This window comes from Arvicanthis niloticus, chromosome 22, assembly GCF_011762505.2.
Source record: "Arvicanthis niloticus isolate mArvNil1 chromosome 22, mArvNil1.pat.X, whole genome shotgun sequence".
NCBI lineage: Eukaryota > Metazoa > Chordata > Mammalia > Rodentia > Muridae > Arvicanthis > Arvicanthis niloticus.
The window spans coordinates 37315780-37338151 of record NC_133429.1 but is presented as its reverse complement, the minus strand read 5'-3'; the positions used below and the strand labels follow the sequence as shown (position 1 = coordinate 37338151).

At 40.6% G+C, this 22372-nt stretch overlaps 1 protein-coding gene across 1 annotated transcript in view; it reads left to right on the top strand.

Annotated features, from left to right (window-relative positions):
- The window catches only part of Lgr5 (leucine rich repeat containing G protein-coupled receptor 5), a 132043-nt gene that overhangs the window by 61655 nt on the left and 48016 nt on the right, over window positions 1-22372 (top strand). Inside the window, exons 2-3 of the mRNA XM_076920255.1 lie at window positions 1082-1153; window positions 19117-19188. Of these exons, the coding sequence (XP_076776370.1) occupies window positions 1082-1153; window positions 19117-19188 (144 nt within the window). The remainder of the gene's footprint in view (window positions 1-1081; window positions 1154-19116; window positions 19189-22372) is intronic.

Below are 22372 nucleotides of genomic sequence, written 5' to 3'. Positions count from 1 at the left end.
CTCTCTCCGCTGAACTGTCTCCCCGGCTTCATGTTAACGTTAAAACAACTCATTTCCATAGTCTCACTGAGTTAGCTTTAACATTTGTCAAAACGACTACACAAAGTCTACTCGGCTGAGGTTGCCGTGGGTATGGACACTTTAACAAAGAAACCCAGAGTCTTAAGATGAGCTTTAAGTATGAAATTCAGACCTGATGTTACAATGGCATTCATTCTCAGGATTAGGCAGCAGCAGGTCACTTTCTCCCCAAACCTACAACAACTATATGAAGTCTGAGTTGGTCTTGGTTCAGGTCTGCCCAGCTGTCAGTCTCTGGACTTCTGAGATACAGATAGGAAAACCATAGATGCTGTACAGCACGTGAGAAACGGTAAGGAAATAGAGAAAGAAAAAAAAAAAAACAATAAAATCTAATTACACGGACTTTCACTTAAAACAAAAATTGATTGAGTTCTGCCTAAAGTGACTTGTTGTTTCCTGTGCCAGGAACTACTGTGCAGGCCCAGCAGGAAGTGTGCAACAGAACAGGATCGCCTTACACCCTCCTTTTATGGTTCATTTCACTTATTTAATGCAATCCGAGAAGCTGCAAAAGGAGCAAGTCTGAAGAGGGAAAGGGCTTTTTGTCTTGTTTTGTTTCAAGTTTCGTTGGATCAAAACATTTGTTTTTACAAGGTGCTTAAGAATCCCGGAGGAACGGGAGTTCTAGAGTTGCCAGGTGAAGACATCTCTCTTTGTCACTTTGAAAGCAAGGCACAAAAGTCGAGTTTCATCCGCTTCCTTTTCTGTCCTACTCCACCTCATTTTAAACATGAAGAATTACAACCATGCCCACGAATGGTCTAAACCATCTAGAATTCCGTGTGAAGTTCCCCGTAGAGTGTTTAATCTGAGAAAGAGCCCCTGACCTTGGCGGGTTATATATCTGAGATGGAAAATCACCATTCATTTGTCAAGCCGGGGGATGAGTTCATTTTACTGTCTTGCTTGGAAATGTGTGAAGCAAACAGTTGGATTTCCTTGCAAGTGGGATACCCTGCTCCTCACATGCTGTCTGTCTGTCTTCCCTCTCCTCTAGGGACCTCAGTATGAACAACATCAGTCAGCTACCCGCCGGTCTCTTACATCGCCTCTGCTTCCTAGAAGAGTTGTAAGTATCACTGCTGTCTGAATGTTTCCAGTCAATGCTGAGTGCATTCCTGCATTTGTCTCTCGTACTTGCTGTGGGAATCAGATAAAACTAATCAAGGAAGCTGTCCGCACCAACGACTCTTAGCACATGAGGAAACACTTAAGAGGTGGAGGGCAGGGGTGCAGGGGTGCCGGGGAAGACTAGCTTATGATTCTGGAAATCAACTTATAAAAGAGTTTACCATGAGGCTACAACTTTCTAAGGTGAGGCTGAGCCAAACAAATTAAAATTTTAAAGCAAAGGCTGTTTAAAAGAGCTGGATGACTCTCTGGAAACAGTTAAACAGCGGGGTATTAAAAGTTTGAATACTGGTTCATGTTTATGAAAATAGCAAGTAAAGCTGTAATGAAAACCAAAAACTGCCGCTTGGTTCAGCTTGTGACTGGGAGAATTGAGTCCACATTGCATAGCACCAAAACTTCTTGTCCTAATCACTTTTAATTACTATTTCCCTACTTTTAAATTCAGCTTCCCTCAAGGCTTCGATGGAGAAAACATAAAATCCAGAGGACTTACCAATGGGTTCTTCTAAACTCACTATTAAGAAAAATTGTTTTAAAGGAGAAAGATAAAATTAGTTAATGATGCACAGAGAAACCCTGATTAAGTCTAGTGATCGCTTTCCAGAAGATGAAAAAGAACTCTGTAAACCAAAAATCTGCATTTTGCAAATTCATTTGATCCCCATGCCCCGTTGAGTGATCGAAGCACTGCACCACCATGGTCCCTGTGAAGGAGGCTTGGCACCATCAGTTGGGTAAATCCTCTGACGGTTGATTAAAGGGATTGTGTCGGCAGTGACCTCTTTTGAAAATGCGTCCCTTTTAAACCCTAAAGTCAGGGTTCAATTTGAGGAGTAATTTAAATCTTTGGTGCACCACATGATCCACCATGGGAGGCAGAATGTTCCCTCATAACCAAATTGCACAACAGTGATCGTTTCTTCAAGAGGATAATAGCCCCAAATTCTCCATGTGGGAGTTTTATCTTTTCCTTTTTAATGGTGTTATTGCTTAAAGAGCAAAACCCTGTCCTTATTCCTAGAAAGAATATTACCAATTGGTTATCTCATGGTGTGGTGGGGAACTGGGATAATAATTTATATAGCAAGGGTTTTGTTTTTATTATCATTTAGAGAATATATTCAGCCTATCTCTAGACTTCTCTCTTCCTCTTTACACTCTATCATGTTCACTTACATGGCTACCACTTCGCCTTCAAAGAAAAAGCTAGGAGTATATCTGTCTTAGTCACGGTCTGTACAGAATAAATAATAAAGTTCTGAAAAATAACAAGTGAAACACTTAAGAGGAGCTTCACACACAGTGGTGTGTGTGTGTGTGTGTGTGTGTGTGTGTGTGTGTGTACATGCATTATGTAGTGCTTGCTTTAAGTAAATTTCAAACATCAGGACTGTTGGCTTAACTACAACACTCTTGTTCTCCTTGCCCTGCCCAATTAAGATGCAAAATTTAGCTCTCTGTGCCATCATATTTCTAAGATAAAAATTATGTACCCTTTCCTCTTTTCTTTGAAATGTCACAAGGCACAATGCTTCCTTTTTTCCCCAACACATACTTCAACTTTAGACCACAAACTGAATCAATAAATAATTCACTTCCCCCCAAGGACTTTTCTGAGAGTCCCTGCCCCTCCACTAGTGACTTAGCCCATTCAGAATAACTCCTCTTTCTTCTCGAAGTAAATGTTAATTCTGTCTCAAGGGCAGCTTGTCAAGAGATAACTGAGAGGGGGAAGCAGACTAAGGGGAAAGGGAGAGAAAACACCATTTTAAAATGGGGCTTTAATGAACAATCTCATATTTATCTCTCCGGAAGCTCCACCCAATATCTTGGTCATAGAACCAGAGAATTCCAGAATTAAAGGTCACTCTTTAAAAACTATCCCATTCTCTTTGTCTGCTCTGGAATTTGCTCTGCCGAGCTGACTGAATTGCTGAATCTCAGGTTAAGACTGAGACCCATGAGATAGCTCAGGAGAGAAAGGCATTTGCCACCAAGCCAATCACCAGACCCCCAAATGGTGGAAGGAGAGAAACAATGCCCCCAAACTTTCTTCTGACTGTTCCGTACAAATATGTGAACACACATATACATACATGCATGCATGCACACACACATGCACACACATGCACACACACATACATATGCACACATTCATGTGCACACATATATACACTCATGCATGCACACACATGCACACATATATACACACATTCACACATGTACACATACATAGGGTATAGTATACACAGGTGGGCACACACATGCATACATACACATATGCACATGCATACACAGAGACACACAGGTACACATATGCACACATGCACGCACACATATACACACATTCACACACGCATATACCCATAGGGTGTAGTATACGCAGATAGGTAGTAGGTTGGGAGGATGTGGGAGGAGTTGGAGGAGGGTAAGACATGATCAGCATATACCGTATGAAACCAATATCATTAAAAATTTTAAACTAAAAAAAATAATAAAAGAAACAACAAAGACCAGAGAGATAACTGAGGGGTTAAGTATGTATTTTGCTGTTGCAGAGGACCTGAGTTTGGCTCCCAGCACCCACATCAGTGTCCATCTAAAAATCCTGCTCCAAAGCACCCATTACCTTCCTTTGGCCTCCGCAGCCACCTACATTCACATGCATACACCGCCACACAGACACCTAATTGAAATAAAATAAAATGTCTTTAATAATGAAAGAGAAAGAATGTAACAACAAATGCTGGTGGGCATGGATACAGAAGGAAATCTTTATACACTGCAGATGGGAAGGTAGTGTGTGTGTGTGTATGTGTGTGTCTATGTGTGTCTGTGTCTGTGTGTCTACATATGTATATTATATACATTATATATTCTAATATATATAGTATGTTTATATGAAACAACAGCAGAAGTTAGATTGTCCACAGGAAGAAAACAGGAATAAGAAGAGAGAGCATTGAAGGGGTCACATATATGCTCAACATAAAATGTCTGCCTGCATGAAAACAATAAATTAAGTTAAAATTTTAAAATGATAGTCTTAAAGCAAAAATAATAGCTTACTTTTACTGGTCAATGTGTTATATATTATAGCACTCCATCACCTTACCTCATAAAGATAGAAAGAGTCAATCCTGGTTAGCAGACAGGAAAACTGAAGCTGAGAGAGAATAAGAGAGACTCGAGGTAACTAAAACTATCCCATTCTCTTTGTCTGCTCTGGAATTTGCTCTGCCGAGATGACTGAATCGCTGAATCTAAGGTTAAGACTGAGACCCATGAGATAGCTCAGGAGAGAGAGGCATTTTCCACCAATCCAATCACCAGACCCCAAATGGTGGAAGGAGAGAAACAATGCCCCTAAACATTCCTCTGACTGCTCCATACAAACATGTGAGCACACATATACACACATGCACACATACATATACACATACACACACATGTACACATGCACACGTACATGCACACTCATACACATGCACACACAGACTCACACACGCATATGCACACACATACACACATTCACACATGCATACACGCGCACACACATATACACATGCACACATACATGCACATGAACACTCATACAAGTTGGTTGGTGTTGGAGCTAAGAGCTTGGCTGGGGTCACAGCTAAGACTTTCAGAGCCATGCTTGAAAAGAAGAGAGGATGAGGAGCTATGCATGGCTCTCCTGTGCTATTTACCCCATCACCGCAAGTACCAGGTACAGGGCGCTTCCCAATCAAATACCTTTGACTCAGTTAAGGAAACCGAGACATTCAGTGGTGGATGTGCATCCGTGTGCCCTTGCCTGCATCTGTCTGTGTGGGAAAAGAAAAGGGAATGAGCTGGAAGGCAAGAGCAGCAGACCCAGAGGAGGGAGCAGAGACTCAGACATTAATCCCATATCCTTTCCCCGGAGAAGCATCCTCACTATCTGGAAGTGTAAAGTCTGGCCCGAAACGCTTGTTAATAGTATTATGTATAAAAATAATACATACTTAACACTGTGGTTTATGAAGTATTCTCCTTGAGCAAACAAATTGCTGTCCATGCTGGCTGACACGGGCAATTTCGAAATCTGTATGTGTGTGACACTGTGACATTGAAGGAGCTGTTGACAAGATAGTAGCGTTTCACTTAGTTTACCCAGCTGAATGTTGTCTCCTTATAGCCAAATAGATGGCTGTATATAGTATCGACAATAAAACCCATCACAACAGTCTTAAAAATCACTGTTAATGAATCCAGGTCACCGTCCTTTGCTCTAACTACCAAGTACATCATTTCAAGTACGTTAACATTGGTTAGCTTCATTTGTTGTAGACTTCATGTGAAATATATATAAATATACATATACATCATATACATATACATCATATACATGTACATCATATACATATACATCATATACATATACATCATAAACATATACATCATAAACATATACATCATAAACATATACATCATAAACATATACATCATAAACATATACATCATAAACATATACATCATAAACATATACATCATAAACATATACATCATATACATGTACATCATATACATATACATCATATACATATACATCATATACATATACATCATATACATATACATCATATACATCATACACATATACATCATAAACATATACATCATATACATATATATCATATACATATATCATATATATCTACATCTACATATAATCTATTTCATAGTGTTATAGACAGCAGTGTAGGCAGCTGTGGTTCACAATTCACCCATCATTTAAGCTTAACAAAGGTACCATAGCTGAAAATATAATACGGACATAATTGTAAGGATATTCAAGGAGTTAATTTTTTAAGTGTGTCTCCGGGTCACGTGTCTCTCTGCAACAAATATTTCAGAAACAAATAAATGCTATCACGGAGAATGATCTTCCTCTCTTTTGTTCTTGACATCCAGGGATAGTCAGGCTGTTCCGAGTTTAGCACATTCATTCCTTCACTTGTTAATTTATTCTAGTGACGGGGTATACACAGGCCAATCATTGTGCTCAGGGTGATCCGCTAGCACTAAAAAGAGGTAAAGAAACGGAGAGCCTTTTTCTTAATGTATAGAGTCTATTTCCCTGAGAGAGGTGCACAGTGCCCACATCCAGAAGTCCAGGGAACCCTGGTCTGGATGTGCCAGTTACTGGCATTGAACTTCGCAGGGCCTTGGGTTATAAGTAGTGAAAGCTTCCCTACCTGCCCTCCAGGATGTGTCTGAGAACCAAATGGGGATTTGAAAGGATTTGGGCAATCCTCAACTTACCTTTTGAGTTGTCATGAAACAAACACCTCTAAAGTACTTTCTGTCCTGTTTTGTGAGCCTGACTTTGCAGGAATGTGGGATCTGTGGGGGGAAAGCTGGTTGGTGCTGTAATAGATAAAGCCAATAATGCCAGATAGGCCTTTACCAAATTTTGACATCTTGAACAATTGCTGCTGCGTTTGACACCAACGTTTCTTCTTCCAGCTCCATTCACTCTGTTAAGGACTTCATGTTCTTCCTTTGTGGGCAAACAAAAGATTCTGCCTTTGGCTTTCCAAGTGTGGCTCAGAGTTCAGGAGCTAATGGCAGATGGTGTCTGTTGCTGGCATCTCCAAGTTAGAGTAAACTTAGATTGGAATTCTGATTAGACCAGGCAGTTGTTTCCATTTTAAATATTCCCAAGTCTTTGTTTCCAGCTTGCATCTTTAAAATCTTCCCAGATTTTAGTGCTATTGGAATCAAATTGTCGACTCACAAAGAAACACGAGAAGCTCTAGGGAGATCTGCTTTTAAGTTACCATTGTTCCTTGGAACAGTTTGCTCGTATTATGGTTGGCTTTGAAGAATCTCTACATAAATAGTAGATATCTATCATTACCAATGAAATTTGAAATGAGAGATGCCACCAAACATTCTGAAGCGTAATCCATGCTCGCTATTTTTACTCCCTCACCACATGACTGGAAACGGTGAGAACCGTCCCGCCTGTCTTTTGTGGGTTTTCTTTAAGGAAGAACCATAGTAGACTATAGCACAGGTTACTTTTTGCTTGTCAAGTGAAAACACTGTCGTACCCATGAACAGCCGTCATGCCCTTAGGCCTTAGCGTGTCTCTAGTCTCTTATTTGTGTAGAGCTGACAATTGTTTTTCAGTTCTACCAGCTAGAACTTCCAGCGTGATTTCATGCTAATGATTTTGGTTCTCTGCCAAATAAAAACCCAGCTAGCTAGATACTCATCCTTAGGTATCATATACCGTGTGTATCTTGTGGCCAAATCAGAACACTTTTTTAAAGGTTTTTTTTTTTTTTCCTGTTTCTTTTTCTGTATCCCTGTAACTTTCCTTCCTCCTCCAGTCCTATGAAATATAAAAGCCCACCCAATTTCTCCACTTAATTTTATCATTTTTTTCCTTAGTGTTTTTTACGTCCACCATTCAATATGTGGAGAGGACTTGGGTTTGGTTGCCAGTACCCACATAAAGAACTTCTACCTTTGACTCCAGTTCCAGGTGATCTGGCACCATCTTGTGCGCCCCCCCCCCCATGGGCCCTGCATACACATTGTGCACTTAGATACACACAGCAAAACACTCACACGTAAAAAATAAAAATGCATGGAAAGAGAAATCTCATGGGGCCCTACCTCTAGGAAAAGCACTATAGGTAACTAAAGACTACTGAGAGCAGGAGGATCATAAACAGGGCTGAGTCCCTTAATTGTCATCTAATACCAAGTAGCCGTCCCTGACATCATACACACATGAGCAACACTGAACTCAACAGGGATGTATACATCTCTGGGAATATATACATGATAGTAGCAACTCAGAGAACGAGGCTGTCTTAGTCAGGGTTTCTATTCCTGCACAAAACATCATGACCAAGAAGCAAGTTGGGGAGGAAAGGGTTTATTCAGCTTACACTTCCACATTGCTGTTCATCACCAAAGGAAGTCAGGCCTGGAACTCAAGCAGGTCAGGAAGCAGGAGCTGATGCAGAGGCCATGGAGGGATGTTACTTACTGGCTTGCTTACTTTTAGAACCCAAAAGAAATCCTACCAGGCCAGGGATAGCACCACCCGCAATGGGCCCTCCCACCTTTGATCACTAATGGAGAAAATGCCTTACAGCTGGATCTCATGGGAGGCATTTTTCTCAAGGGAGACTTTTTTTTTCTGTGATAACTCCAGATTGTGTCAAGTTGACACCCAAAACCAGCCAGTAGAGAGGCCATGAATTTGAGAGGGAGGTGGGGATACATGAGAGGCACTGGAAGGAAGAAAGAGAATCTGGAAATAATACCATTAAAATTTAATTTTAAAAACAATAAATAAATCTAAAAGGGGGAAGCTGTGATCAGGAGCTGGGGGGAAGCTGGTCCTACAGCTAAGATGGAGCATTTCAGAGTGAGAAGCAATGAAAGCAGAGACCCTGGGGTAGCAGAGAGCGGGAGGCATTTGTGGAAGTAGAGGGACAGAGAGCATCATTTAAGGTGTGAGGGTGAAGGCACAAAGGCCGGAGCCTGAGGGCCCTGTCAGACCAGGTATGGAATTCAGTAGCAGTGATGGGAAGCCATTGGAGGGACATATTCATGCAGCTAGTAAATCAATAAGACTTTTTAAAAAGACGTATCTGATTTCTGTTTGAAAAAAAAAGAAACAGACTAAAGAATTATGGAGACACAAAGACTCATTAGGAAACCGTTAATTAGGGTGGGTAAAAATCCAAGAATATTTCTTATGTACAGATGACATTCAAATATCTCGGCCAGATTTTGTTGTTGTTGTTGTTTTGGTTTCGACTGACAGGTTCTCAGTAAGGTTTGTGGTACAGGCTCCCTGGACAGCAGCAGCATTTGAACAATCTCACTATTTACTCTCCATCGGAATCTATCTTTTTGTGCTTTGGGAAATACAAAGTCGTGTGCCCTCCCCCAGCTAGTAAGTCAGAAAGTCTGGCGCCTGAGCTCAGGAAATCGCCTGTAGTGTGCTCTGTGGATGATACAGTTTGGAGACCATTACGTTCAGTTGGTCAGTCGGTCAGTCGGTGTCTCTGGTGATGTCAGAATTCGCTGGAGTTCCTCACACATTTCTGGGCCCCACCACAGATGTTCTTCAGACAGACGGAGGGTAGGAGGAGGTGTTCCAAGAATGTGTGTATAGGAAATTCTCAGGTGATGAAGATTCTGCTTAGATTCGGTAACACTGTGATGACTCTCAACCAGGGCATATTTAAATGCCACCTCCACTTACTGTCCTCTCAATACTCTGAAATCCAGTGTGCTCAGAACCAGAATAACCCATAACCACATCCCCAGGAAGCCCTGTCTTCTGCCTGGCCTGTTTTTGACCAGCACTGGCATTACCTAAATGTCTCTTAAGTCCACTTTACCACCTGGGAAAGGAGAGACGTGGTATCTTTTGTCTAATTATAATAATTAAACAGCTCCATTAATAGCATTTATGAATTGCTTGGTAAAAAAAATAAATAAATAAAAAGTTGCTTCTATTTATTTGTCCATAGCACACTGTACAACAGCTTACTGAAAGGACTCCAAACTTCTGAATTTCCATCTGGTCTGTAATACAAAGGGAATATTCTTTGATTGTTTCTAATCTGGCTACATAATAGCTAACTCTCTCAGAATCATTGGGCCAACCAGGAAGTAACTATAGTTAGTTATATTTAGAAACATAATCAATGATCATGACTGGTTGATTACTTGATTGACTGACTGATAATAAATATCTGAGTTCCCAGTTCTGTGCATGCAATATGATTCGTGACCCTAAGAGTCAATAATCAGACCACACACCGAAGGGCAAAAAATGAAGCCTCACAGGAAGTACTGTGTAGAATCTATCTGTGGATTGAGGTCACCAAGGCAGATTTCACAGAGGACTTGAAATTGAGCCTTATTAAGCCAGCCGTGGTTTAAAAAAACCACGGATCTTTATTCCCATTAAAGATCTCCTAGTTCTTCTGAAAGATTTAATTTATTCAGTCCAGAGATTTTTAGGCTTCAACGATTCTTAGCCCTCGAACCCCAAAATCTGAATAGTCTTCATCTCACCTAATACTGAAAGTGAACTCACAGTTCATGAATATATGTTCCTCAGACTTTTTTGGCTGACTTTGGGAACCTTTTGGCTGGTTTTGACCAAGTTAATGTGCTTAGCTAATTGAGCTGAGGGGAGTGATGGACTGGCTGTCACAGCTTTTAAGTATCTTGATGTATTAAGACACACTAGGAAAGGCATGCTATTCTTTCCTGGTAAGAAAATCAGTTGAGACAGTGTTGGCATCCGTATAAGTAAGATGACTGAGTTGCCTGCAGCAAATGTGATCAAAGATACTCCCAGAAGCACCTGCAGAAATTTCACACTTAAATGATACTTTGACGGGAATTATTCAGGTAAACTATAGCCTGGAAGAACACAAATAAAAGCAGAAGCAGTAAAGAACCAGTACCTTCAGTAAAGAAAAAATCAGAAAGAAGAGAATGGCACCATAATATTGGAGATAGTTACATATCACCCAGATCGTCGGGATGGGAAAACTACTTAACCCTGATGTCAGCACTCTAGAGCAAAGTGGCATTTACTCATAAGATTCTGTGCCCTCTAGGTCTCATAGGTCTTTAAAGTTGGAAAATTAATTTCTGTGAACCAGCGGAACTTTTCTTAGTCTTCCTATTAAATCTCAAGAATTGTCATATCAGCTCCATCCCCCTCTGATTGTTTGAGTGGTCCCTCTGGTGTACAGCTTCCATGTCTCACAGAAAACACCAGAATATAATGGGTCTACATCCAAAGTTCCAGGCCAGGCAGGACTACCTACCAAGAGAGAACCTTACTTAAAAAGACCCTCACAGAAGAATGCCATTTTCTTCCCCCCCCCCCCTTTTAGGGAAATGAAGGCAAAGAAGCAAAGTGATTTTCAAATAAAAGGATATGTTTTCACTAAAGTTAATGTGAAGAAAAATAACCAAAAAGGGAAAGGGAAAAAACCTGACTAAATTAGAAGTCGTGAAGTTCATGGGAGAGCCAGCCAATCGTGTTCCTTGCTTAGATCTAAAAACACTGTTTGGTTTGTAGGCCCGTCCGTAGCAGTGGCTCACAGCAGACATTTCCAAGAAAGACTCAAGCAGAGACCCACAGTCCAATACCCCTTCCACTCCCAGAACCCAGCCCATGGGATATTCACAACATTCCCTGTCTTTCTAGGACAAAGTACAGGACAGAAAAAAAATCAGACTTTTCTTTTATAAAATAAAGCACAGACTGCCCGCCACCAAAAGGGTCCATATTACTTTAAATTTTCAACTTACTTTAGAGACTCCATGATATTTATACATTCTGAAAGATGTTTTAGATTATTATTACAGTAGCGAATCATCTGTGTTTGGGGGAGGAGAGGTGCACCGATAGTCATTTGCAATTTAATGTTCTTTTTTTTCTTCCTGTGGAAGTTAAATAAAGAAAACAAATAATGTTGAAATAGTGTGTTTCATACATGGTGCAGTGTCATTCAGCATAATTTTTATATTATAATAAAAGATATGAAATTTTTAACTTCTACCTTATTTTAGAAACAGGAATGATGAAAGAGATGTTTTTATAAAATAGTGATTTTTAGAAACAGAGTTTTAAAGAACAGCATTCAGCCAAGTGGCATTTAGGTCTCTAGGATTGAAATACTACTCCAAATCATCACAGGGAAGGAAAGATTTGTGTGTGGCTCTTACTGTTTACATGCTGGGTACACATTTGAACGTCTGAAGAGGGTTCCCCTCCCCTGTAGTTTAGAGGTATTTAAATTTTAAAGTTATATGAATCACCCCCATATGATAAAGAAATTAAAAAAGAATTATTTCCTTAGGTTGTTGTTATTGTCAGTGGGACAGACCTGCCTTCGTGCTAGCCCACAAAACAGCTAATGGCGCAACGTAAATCCCTTTGTTTTGGAGCAGACTGCCCTACTAACAGGTCAGTGGCTCACAGAGTAGTTCTTCCTACAGACTCCGAGGCATCTGAAGTCTCTGTGCAGAGAATAAGAAAAATAAATAAATAACGTGAAGCAAGGAAACATAAGCCACAGATGTTTACCCTGATGAATTAAGCTGACTAGGATACAACATTTTAAAAAAATACTTTTTAAAAATTTATTTATTTTTATGTATGTGAGTACAGTGTCGCTGTCTTCAGACACACCAGAAGAGGGCATCAGGATCTCATTACAGATGGTTGTGAGCCACCATGTGGTTGCTGGAAATTGATCTCAGGACCTCTAGAAGAGCACTCAGTGCTCCTAACCCCTGAGCCATCTCTCCAACCTTAATATATGTATTTTAAATATAGTATAATCTGATCATGGTTACCCCTACCTCATCTCCTCCCAGATCTCAAACCTCTTCCCATCCCAGGGCTCAGGGAGCGAAGAAGAACCGGTGGAAAGAGTGTAAGAACCAGAGGGGCTATGCCCACCCACCATCCTACTCCATGCCTTCTTTCTCTCTCTTCAGAAAACAGGAAAAACAAACAGATGAAAAGAAACAAAGTAAAATGAAGCAAATAGACAAAAAAAAAATCAAAGCACTAAGAAACATACATATGCATACACACAAGAGAGAGAGAGACAGAGAACCCATAAAAACACAAAATTAGAAACCCTAACAGATAAGCAAGAAAAAGTATGTTTTTTTTAAGTGCCCAAAGACAACATTATGAGATAAAGCATCTCCAAAAATACCATTGAGTTTGTTTTGTGTTGACCATCTAAAGCTGAGTACAGATCTCCTTTAATTGTACATTAACATACTCTAGGGAGAGAATTAATGTTTTTCATAAGAAGATGTCAGTTGGAGATAACTTCTGGGTTAGGGGTAGGGACTCATGGTCAGTTCACCTCTCAGTGTTGGGTCCCCATCTGACTTAGACCTGTACTGGCTCTGTGCATGCTGCCTCAGTATTTTGTGAGTTCATATGTAGGCCAACTCTACTGTGTTTAGCAGACCTTGTTTCATTGATGTCTTCCCTCCCATTGATGACCAAGTGTTTTAGCTAGCTCTCTCTCTCTCTCTCTCTCTCTCTCTCTCTCTCTCTCTCTCCATTGTCCAGTTGTAGGTCTATGTATTTGTTCCCACTGACAAGCAGGAAAAGCTTCTCTGATGCTGGCTAAGTGAGACATTGACCTATGAGTATAGCAGAATGTCATTAGGGGTCATTTTACTGTTGTGTTCCTTTATCAGACTAATAGTATTTGGTGTTCTCCTGGGTCCATGAGCTATCTTGTGTTAGGTTCTTGACCACCTGAGCAGTGTCCGGCACGAGTTCTGCCTCACGGAGTGGACCTTAAATACAACCAGATAGTGGTTGGTTATGCCCACAACTTTTGTGCCACTGTTGCACAAGCGCATTGTGCAGGCAGGTCCCCATTGTTGATCCAAGAGTTTGTCACTGGCTTAGAATACAAATGTTTAAAAGTTTTTTTTTTTTAATCATTTCCAAAGTCAATGTCTCAAAAGTCATCTGCCCACCTAGCAGTAGTACAGTAGCAGAATTTAGTGAGTACAAAGCTGAAAACTACCTTCTAAATTCACAACTGAATTGCAGACATGACTGTGAATAGAGAGTGTGGTGTTCTAACTGAAGTGACAGTTGCTGGTGAGTCCAGCATGGACAGTGAAGCCAACTGTAGTGGCCAACCCTGAGTATCTTTTTTTTGTTTGTTTGTTTGGTTTTTTTGTTGTTGTTGTTTTTTGTTTTTTTGTTTTTTTTTTGTTTTTTCGAGACAGGGTTTCTCTGTATAGCCCTGGCTGTCCTGGAACTCACTCTGTAGACCAGGCTGGCCTCGAACTCAGAAATTCGCCTGCCTCTGCCTCCCAAGTGCTGGGATTAAAGGCGTGAGCCACCACCGCCCGGCAACCCTGAGTATCTTAATTCAATAAGTAACTCTTCAATGTCAGGTACAACTCCTTATATAGAGTATGCATGCTCTTATTCAGAATTTCGTATGGTACTTTGTATCACTAGTCAAATTCAGGTGGGCAGCGCATTATACACTCATGACTACAGAATGTTTCTTTTCCTTTTTAACCAAATATAGAACTCCTTGACTCTAGTGCTCATAGTAACAGTGTAGATTGTTTCTTCTTCTGCACCAGGATCTGGTACCTTCACTGTTCCTGTAGTATTCACTTCACCAGGTCTCCAACCTAAACACCCTAAGTGCTTTTGCTCTTGGCCCTTTAAGATATCCTTATAAGAAGGGTCCATTGACTCTAGCTGACTGTAGGAGGTCCTCCTAGTCCATTTAAGCACCAGCCCTGGACAGCTTCTGGTTCCAATTCCCGACATTCTCCTCCTTGGCCATTCTCCATACTTACCCTGTAGAAGTATCTAGACCACACCACATGTACGCCACTCTACTCTGCCCTTCACAGTATGGCTCAGACCTCTGTAGAAATGTCCTCGCAGCAGAAAGGCTCTGCTGTACCATTGCAGCTAAAATAATCACCCTCCACGACCACTGTTCTTTATCTCTTTACCTTTGTTCTTCTTTTCTCGGAGAAATTTTCATGTTGTGCTGTTTGCTTACCTTTGGGCCCAGTGGCAATCTCCTCGGGTTAGAATGTAAGCTCAACGAATCTCATATTCACTACTGTACCACCAAAGCAGTCCCTGCACAGGGGCTCAACAAAATGCTCACTGGATACAAGCTAGTATGAACGAATGATAACGTGCATTTCTTCTCAACTCCAAATGGCTGTTAGGAGCCCAGAAGCTGGCAACACTGTGATAGCTCAGGTGTGCCAACTGCGGGTTAACAGTACAAAGATAAAAGGCAGCAGAAGCGAAGACATCGAGTGTGGACAATTGGAACAGCTTTGTAAACATGATTCCTTGAGACCAGCGTTCGGGCAGGTGTGATACTTCCTTGCCAGCTAAATAAGCCTTCAATCATCCACTTGTTTGCAGAAGATAACCCAGGTTTATATTGATCCAATTAGTCATCCGAAAGAGTCCGCAAGGCTGTGGGACAGTTTGGATCTACAACTCCACAACGTTATCTGGGGACCCAAGTCACTTAGCTCCTTTGGGGGAGGGTGCATTCCTTTGGGGGGGGTGTGAGTGTGGGCACATGCATGTACCACTGCTTGCATGTGACACTCAGGAAACAACCTCTGGTGTCCTATTGTTTGAGTCGTAGTCTCTTTGTTATTTAATACTTTTTTAAGATTTATTTATTTATTTATTTATTTATTTATTTCATGTATGTGAGTACACTGTAGTTATCTTCAGACACACCAGAAGAGGGCATCAGATCACATTACAGATGGTTGTGAGCCACCATGTGGTTGCTGGGAATTGATCTCAGGACCTCTGGCAGAGCAGTCCGTGCTCTTAACTGCTGTATAGTATTACTCAATACTTAACCAAGTGAAGCTCTGGGGGAGTCTCTTGTTTCTTCCTCTCAGCTACTGCTGGAGCACCAGCATAGCAGGTGAGCACTCCTGCACTCTGCTGGAGCACCAGCATAGCAGGTGAGCACTCCTGCCCTTGGCTTTGAGTTGCTTCTGGGGATTCAGTTCAGGTCCTCACACTTGGACATCGAGCGTTTTCCACACCGAGCCATCTCCTCAGCCCTCTCCACTCTTCCCATTTCACCTTTGATGGAAAGTTCTTCGAATCAGAATCAGTGAGGGTGTTTCACCAGTCATCTCTGCAGGACAGGCAAGACTGAGGAAGTTGGGAACAAGCAACCTCCTTTTAGGAGGTGATAGAGAAGTCTATATAGTCTGACTTAGTCATCTAACCACAGGAAGATGGGGCTGGGGGAAGGCTACAAAATGAAGCTCTAGACGAGTATCCATGTGCCTTTGTAAACTCTTAACCCTACATAGGGGAAATTACCCTTGAAAAAGAGAGTGATCCATACTAGGGGACAGTTATTGGTCTTTATTTTAACTATTAGCTAAATGCTATTTGGGCAATTCACCATGCCTCCAGCACTTCTGGATGGCCCTAGACTAGGTCCAAAGGGCAAGCCCTAGGTTGTGCATTATATGTCAGGAAGAATACAAAGCACAGACCCTATAACCCACCATCTGGTTACAAACTGCTATCAAAGGAGTTTAGGGTATAGAAACTAGAAATCTCAGAAATGAGGTTGCTTTGAAAGACTAGAAGCGAGCAGAAAAAGACAATACTAGGTCGGTGATTCTCAGCCTGTGGGTTGTGACCCCTTTGGGGGTCAGATGATCCTTTCACAGAGTCACACAGCAAATATCCTACGTATCAGATATTTACATTAGAATTCATAACAGCAGCAGACTTACAGTTACAAAGTAGGAACAAAAATAATTTTATGGCTGGGGTCACCACAACCTGGAACTGTATTAAAGGGTCTCAGTATTTGGAAGGTTGAGAACCCATGGTCTAGATGAGGCAGAAGAGATGAGGCTAGCCTCCTGGGCTAGTTCAGCTTCAGAATAAAGAGATTTGTGGAAGAAGCTGGGGCCTTATTTCTTTCAGGTATAAAAACTGACAAGAATTCTTTAATGAATTTACTAATTCAACCAGAAGCGACCATACAAAGATTGTCAACGAACACAGAGTGACTGGGAACAGGGAGAGAATGAATTGAGGGGCAGGGCAGAAGATCACAAGGTTTCTTATAAAACAGATTTATGGGGCAATTTAAAGCCCTCTGGAATCACCTTGGTCAAATATGAAGCAGAATTACATATGATTAACATGCATTTTCTGAAGACCTGCCTCGGTGAAGTTAGTGGATCTCAACTTTTTCATTCACTGTATATATTTAAAAACAAGTATTTCTTCCTTAGTCCTTTTTCACAGATAAATTTGGTACAAAGCAATCATCCAAACTGTTCTCATTTGTTATTCCGGATTTTAATTATTAATTTCAGAATGAGATCCTACCTGTCATTACTGTTTGAAAAGTACTTTCTTGGCCCGTGAGGAACATGGGAGGAACACAGAATGCAGGCTCAGTCTCCAAGATTCCATCTGTCACAGGAGGAAAGAGACAGCACAGACCTCCACAGGGCACAACAGTGAAGTCATGGGCCTGGAAGGGACCTGAGCTGGCATCTTGCCTAAACGTTTCATGTTGTTAGTGATACAAAGAAGCACAGGAATTTCTACTGACTTAACAGTTCAGAGCAAATGAGTGTACACACAAGAATATAGGCAACGTTTCTTTGAGAAACCCAGACCCTTCCTTGTTATTAAATTGCTTGTAAAAAAAAAAAAAAAAAAAAAAAAAAAAAAAAACCAGGATTACAAATATTGTGGTGTAGTAATTTGAATTGGACAAATGTTTATTGGTGTTATTACTTCTGTTTTGTTGGTTTTGAGTTTGAGACAGAGTCTTGATTATAGTCCAGACAGGCCTCAAACTTGAGATCTTACTGCCTCTGCCTCCAAAACACTAGTATTGCATGCCTGAACCATCACACTTGGCTTCGAATGGTGTGTGTGTGTGTGTGTGTGTGTGTGTGTGTGTTTGCCACATGTGTGCAGGTGCTAGAGGAGACCAGAAGAGCATGGCAGATCTCCTGCAGCTGATAGTAAAGGTAGTCATGACACACTCCATGTCGGGACTAGGTACTGAACTCAGGTCCTCTAGAAGAGAGCAACAAGTGACTTAACCTCTGGGCAATCTCTCCAACCCCTCAAGTGCCTTTAATACAAATACCATGTAGTTCTAGTCGTAGGATAAATGCATTATTTGTTTAAATATCCATGTGTGGTTGAGTGTCCGCCGAATGGGCTAGCAAGTGGATGAATATTTAAAGTTGTACAGTGACTGGCTTCTTTCAGTCACGACACTAGTTCTCCATGATGGATTCTCTCCTTTTGGATATAATATCAAGAGGATGTCGTTGAGACCATCAGACTCTTCAGAAAAAGACACTCCACTCAAGTGGATGAACTCCACCTTTCCCCCAGCATGTATCTTCATTGCTACATGATAGAGCTGTCTTGACCTACGGGTGTTCTGGCCTGAGCATGTGATAAGATTCTCAGCAAATTCTGTGCTCTTCTGGCTCACATTAGCCTAGGATTTCCTGCTCAATAGGCTTCCAAACATCCTGGGCTGTGGCTTCCAAGTGGCTGCTAACTTAGTACAGAACCAAACATTGGAGCTAGATACTTGGTTAGCCATTTTGCTTATTCTCTCAATGAAACTATTATAAAGGTAACTTTTCAAATGTCACTAGGAAAAGATGAATTTGCCATTAAGTCATCTATCCTGCTCTATACTCTCTGTTTCCAAACTTAAGGTATTATTCAATGAAGGCAAGTTAAGTTAAGGTTCTCTCGCTTGTGGTTTAGGAACAAACTGGCTGTGATAATACACGTTCTTATTTCACAATATTAAAAAATGAATATAGCCCAGTCTAAATACAGTGAAAATATTCTTATTGTAAATGGTGGTTGTAAAACTTATGTCAGTCACATTTTGACATCACAGGTGTGTTTCAAATTATTATGAAGCTATGTTTTTGTTTAAAAACTTAAAGGCAGGAATAGATACATATGCATTACAAGCTGTTAAAGGACTTGTAAAATAATTTATTTCATTTTTTTCTTAGACACTTCTTCTGCCAGCTCTTCTTTGGAAATTTAAAGTGTTTGCAAAATATAGAAAAACAAAGTTCTTTTCAATCGCCTGTGTGACTTGAACATAGTTGTATTGCATTTTTTTTAACGGTGAAATGATTTGCACTTGAAGAAAACTGCTGACTCTCTCTCTCCCTCCCTCCCTCCCTCCCTCCCTCCCTCCCTCCCTCCCTCCCTCCCTTCCTCTCTCCCCTCACCAATGAAACTCACAGGCGCCTTGCTGGAAATGCTTTGACACACATTCCCAAGGGAGCATTCACAGGCCTTCACAGTCTCAAAGTCCTGTAAGTAAACCAAGCGTTGTTGCTTAAAGATGGTCCTGATTTCCATGTCACATGACTGATAATTAATGTGCAAATATTGGGTGCAATTTGGATCTTTGAGTTGACTCATTTTAGTCCCTCTCTGCCTTCGCTGATGTCATAAAACCACGTCATACTTAGCTATAATCTGTGTGTGACAGTCCCTCTCCTCTTCGCTCACTTTATGTCTGAAGTTGCTTGCCTCTAAATAACCACCTTACCTACTCATATGTGCAAGAATGTCTTTCTTTCTCCATGTCATGCAGTTAGGGAGCATGTTCCTAAAGACTCTTGTCACTAATTGAATAACTCACTATGATAAGAGCATGAGATCACAGCTTCAAATTTCCTTGAAATTTGCTCCTTTAGTATATACCGAGTAAGGACCCACTCAAACACACTAAGTTTGGGTGGGTAAGTAAAAAACCTGGTGCACAACCCAGCAAAGTGGACAGCTGTTCACTAAGAAATGTTGGGTTAAGGCTGTAGCTCGGTGGTACATTTGCCAACTATTTCCAAAGCCCTGGGTTCTATCCAAGGGAGGGAGTTGGTGAGCAGAAGAGAGAAAGTTTTAAATGAGTTTATACATAAATTTTTTGCAAATCCATCATCCAACTTCCAAATTTGTTGTCATGAAATTGAGTACTATTGAGTACTATCTTAGTCTGGGTTATTATTGCTGTATTGAGACACCAAGACCAAAAGCAACTTGAGGAGGAAAGTTTTTATTTGGCTTACATATCCCTAATCACAGTCCTTCGAGGCAAGCCAAAGCAAGAACTTAAACTTGGCAGAAACCTGGAGGCAGGAGCTGATGCCCAAGCCATGGAAGGGTGCTGCTTACTGGCTTGCTCCTCCTGGCTTGCTCAGTCTGCTTTCTTCTAGCACCCAGAACCACTAGCCCAGGGATGGCACTACCCACAATAAGCTAGGCCTCCCACATCAGTCGCTGATTGAGAAAATGGCTTATGGGCTTGTCTACAGCCTGATCTTGTAGAGGGATCTTAACTGAAGTTCTGTCCTCTAACTTGACGCTTTGTGTCAAGTTGACAAAAAAAAAAAAAAAAAAAAAAAAAAAACTATCCAGCACAACTATTTTCTTCTTCTACTACTTACTACTCATAGCCAAGTTCTGTTTCAGCGCCTTCTGGTTTGGAGCATCTAAGTAGAGAAAGTAGTAAAAGTTTCAAGTCATTTAAATTTTATCTACAAAACAATATCTTGGTTTTTTTTTTTTTCTTTTTCATTGAGATAAAAGTTAACTCCCCCAAAGCACTGGATTTATTTATGCTTAATGAAAATTGATTCAGTGGTCCAAGATATATGTAGGTTTTTAAAAGCTTAATTACATTTAATATTTTATTAAAAGTTAAATTTTATAGCAGAATCATTGTTCCTCTTAGATGACTGGGTTTGGCTTCCCCTCTATTTGGGTCATTAGTACTATAAACAGAAATGTTGTAGGCTGTATTGCCAGCCCTAATGCTAACTTATTTTATGTGTTAGCACCAGGTACAATAAGCCTACACCTCAGAGAACCCAGCAAGATATCTGAACCATTCAAAATGCATCAGGAAGTTCAAATCTAAATGAGAAGACTAAAATGATTTTCTCATGTCTGCTTATATACAGCAAAATATTTGAATGATGTTAAATTATAGTGTAAGGTCTGGAGAGACAGTCCAGTGGTTAAGAGCACTGGCTGCTCTTAAAAAGACGACCCAGAATTGAATGTCAGCACTCACATGGCAGTTCACAACCACCTATAACTCCAGTTCCAGGGGATCAAACGTCCCCTTCTGACCTCCACAGTCTCTTGTCAGTTCTTAAACATATAGACAAGCACATACTCATGAACAATTAATTAAAAATAAATAAAAATTTAAAACAATAAAAATTAAATTATACTTTAATCAACTACTTCAACTCATTCAACAAACTGTATATTTAGTATATGAGTTAGTGTGTGTATATGTGTGTAAAAGTGTATCTCAAGCCAGTATGTTTTATTTGAAATATAAGTATCTAATATCAATGGAGTATATAATATTAAATATGTATTCCATCGAATTACATAGAAATATAATTTTAAATTCCTGTTTTAGTTAAGTCAGAATTGTCCAAGTTTTATACATGATTTTTTTCAACCACAACATTATTTACTTCTCCTAATTTTCCCATGTACAATAATTTCACCATCTTTCCATTGAATGCTACTCATAATATACTACATGTCCCATAAATTAAAGACGGCACTTATCTTGGTCATTGGTATATCCTAGCTCTCTGAAAAGTACCTGAATCACAGTATACACTCAGTAAACATTTGTGAAGTGAGAAAACACAGACACTCTAGACATCACCACTGTCTTAATTTTGTATGGTGTGAACCCAGTTTCAAGGTTATTTATAGAATATTTATTGGGCACATAGCAAATGAGATGGCTATGCCTGATATGGATCTCCACCTGAAAGCAAGTTTCATGTGCCCAGAATGGTTCTGCACATATTCTTGCTGTTTTTTTTTTTTTTTTTTTTTTTTTTTTTGGGTTTGGGTTTGGTTTTGGTTTTTTCGAGACAGGGTTTCTCTGTGTAGTCCCGGCTGTCCTGGAACTCACTCTGTAGACCAGGCTGGCCTCGAACTCAGAAATCCGCCTGCCTCCGTCTCCCAAGTGCTGGGATTAAAGGCCTGCGCCACCACCACCCGGCCTTCTTGCTGCTTTTTGTGTTGCATTTTGCCTGAACACTCCAGACAGTGTTGGCCTAAACTGGCTTTTAAAATGAGTTTTAGAAGATATAGTTTGGAGATGGTTCAAGTTGGTCCCCCAAAAGTTCATGTAATAGAGATTTGGTCCTAGTGGGGTAGTGCTGAGACAGTGGAACCTTTAAGGGGTTGTTAATGTCCAGACTTTGTATGTTGGAAGGTCGTCATGTCATGGGAAGAGACATTCTCAGAAGGATTAATACAATTCTCATCAGGACCCTGGATAATTCCTCAGAGTGTGAGTTGTTATAATAAGAGCAAACCTGGGTCCTGGAGCCTTTCAGCTTCCCATCAGTACCACATGATTGCTTCTGGGCCCATTCCTATGAAGAAAGGAAGGATTTGTCATTAAAAATCTCCTTTTAGAGCTGAAGGGGTTTGCAACCCCATAGGAAGAACAAC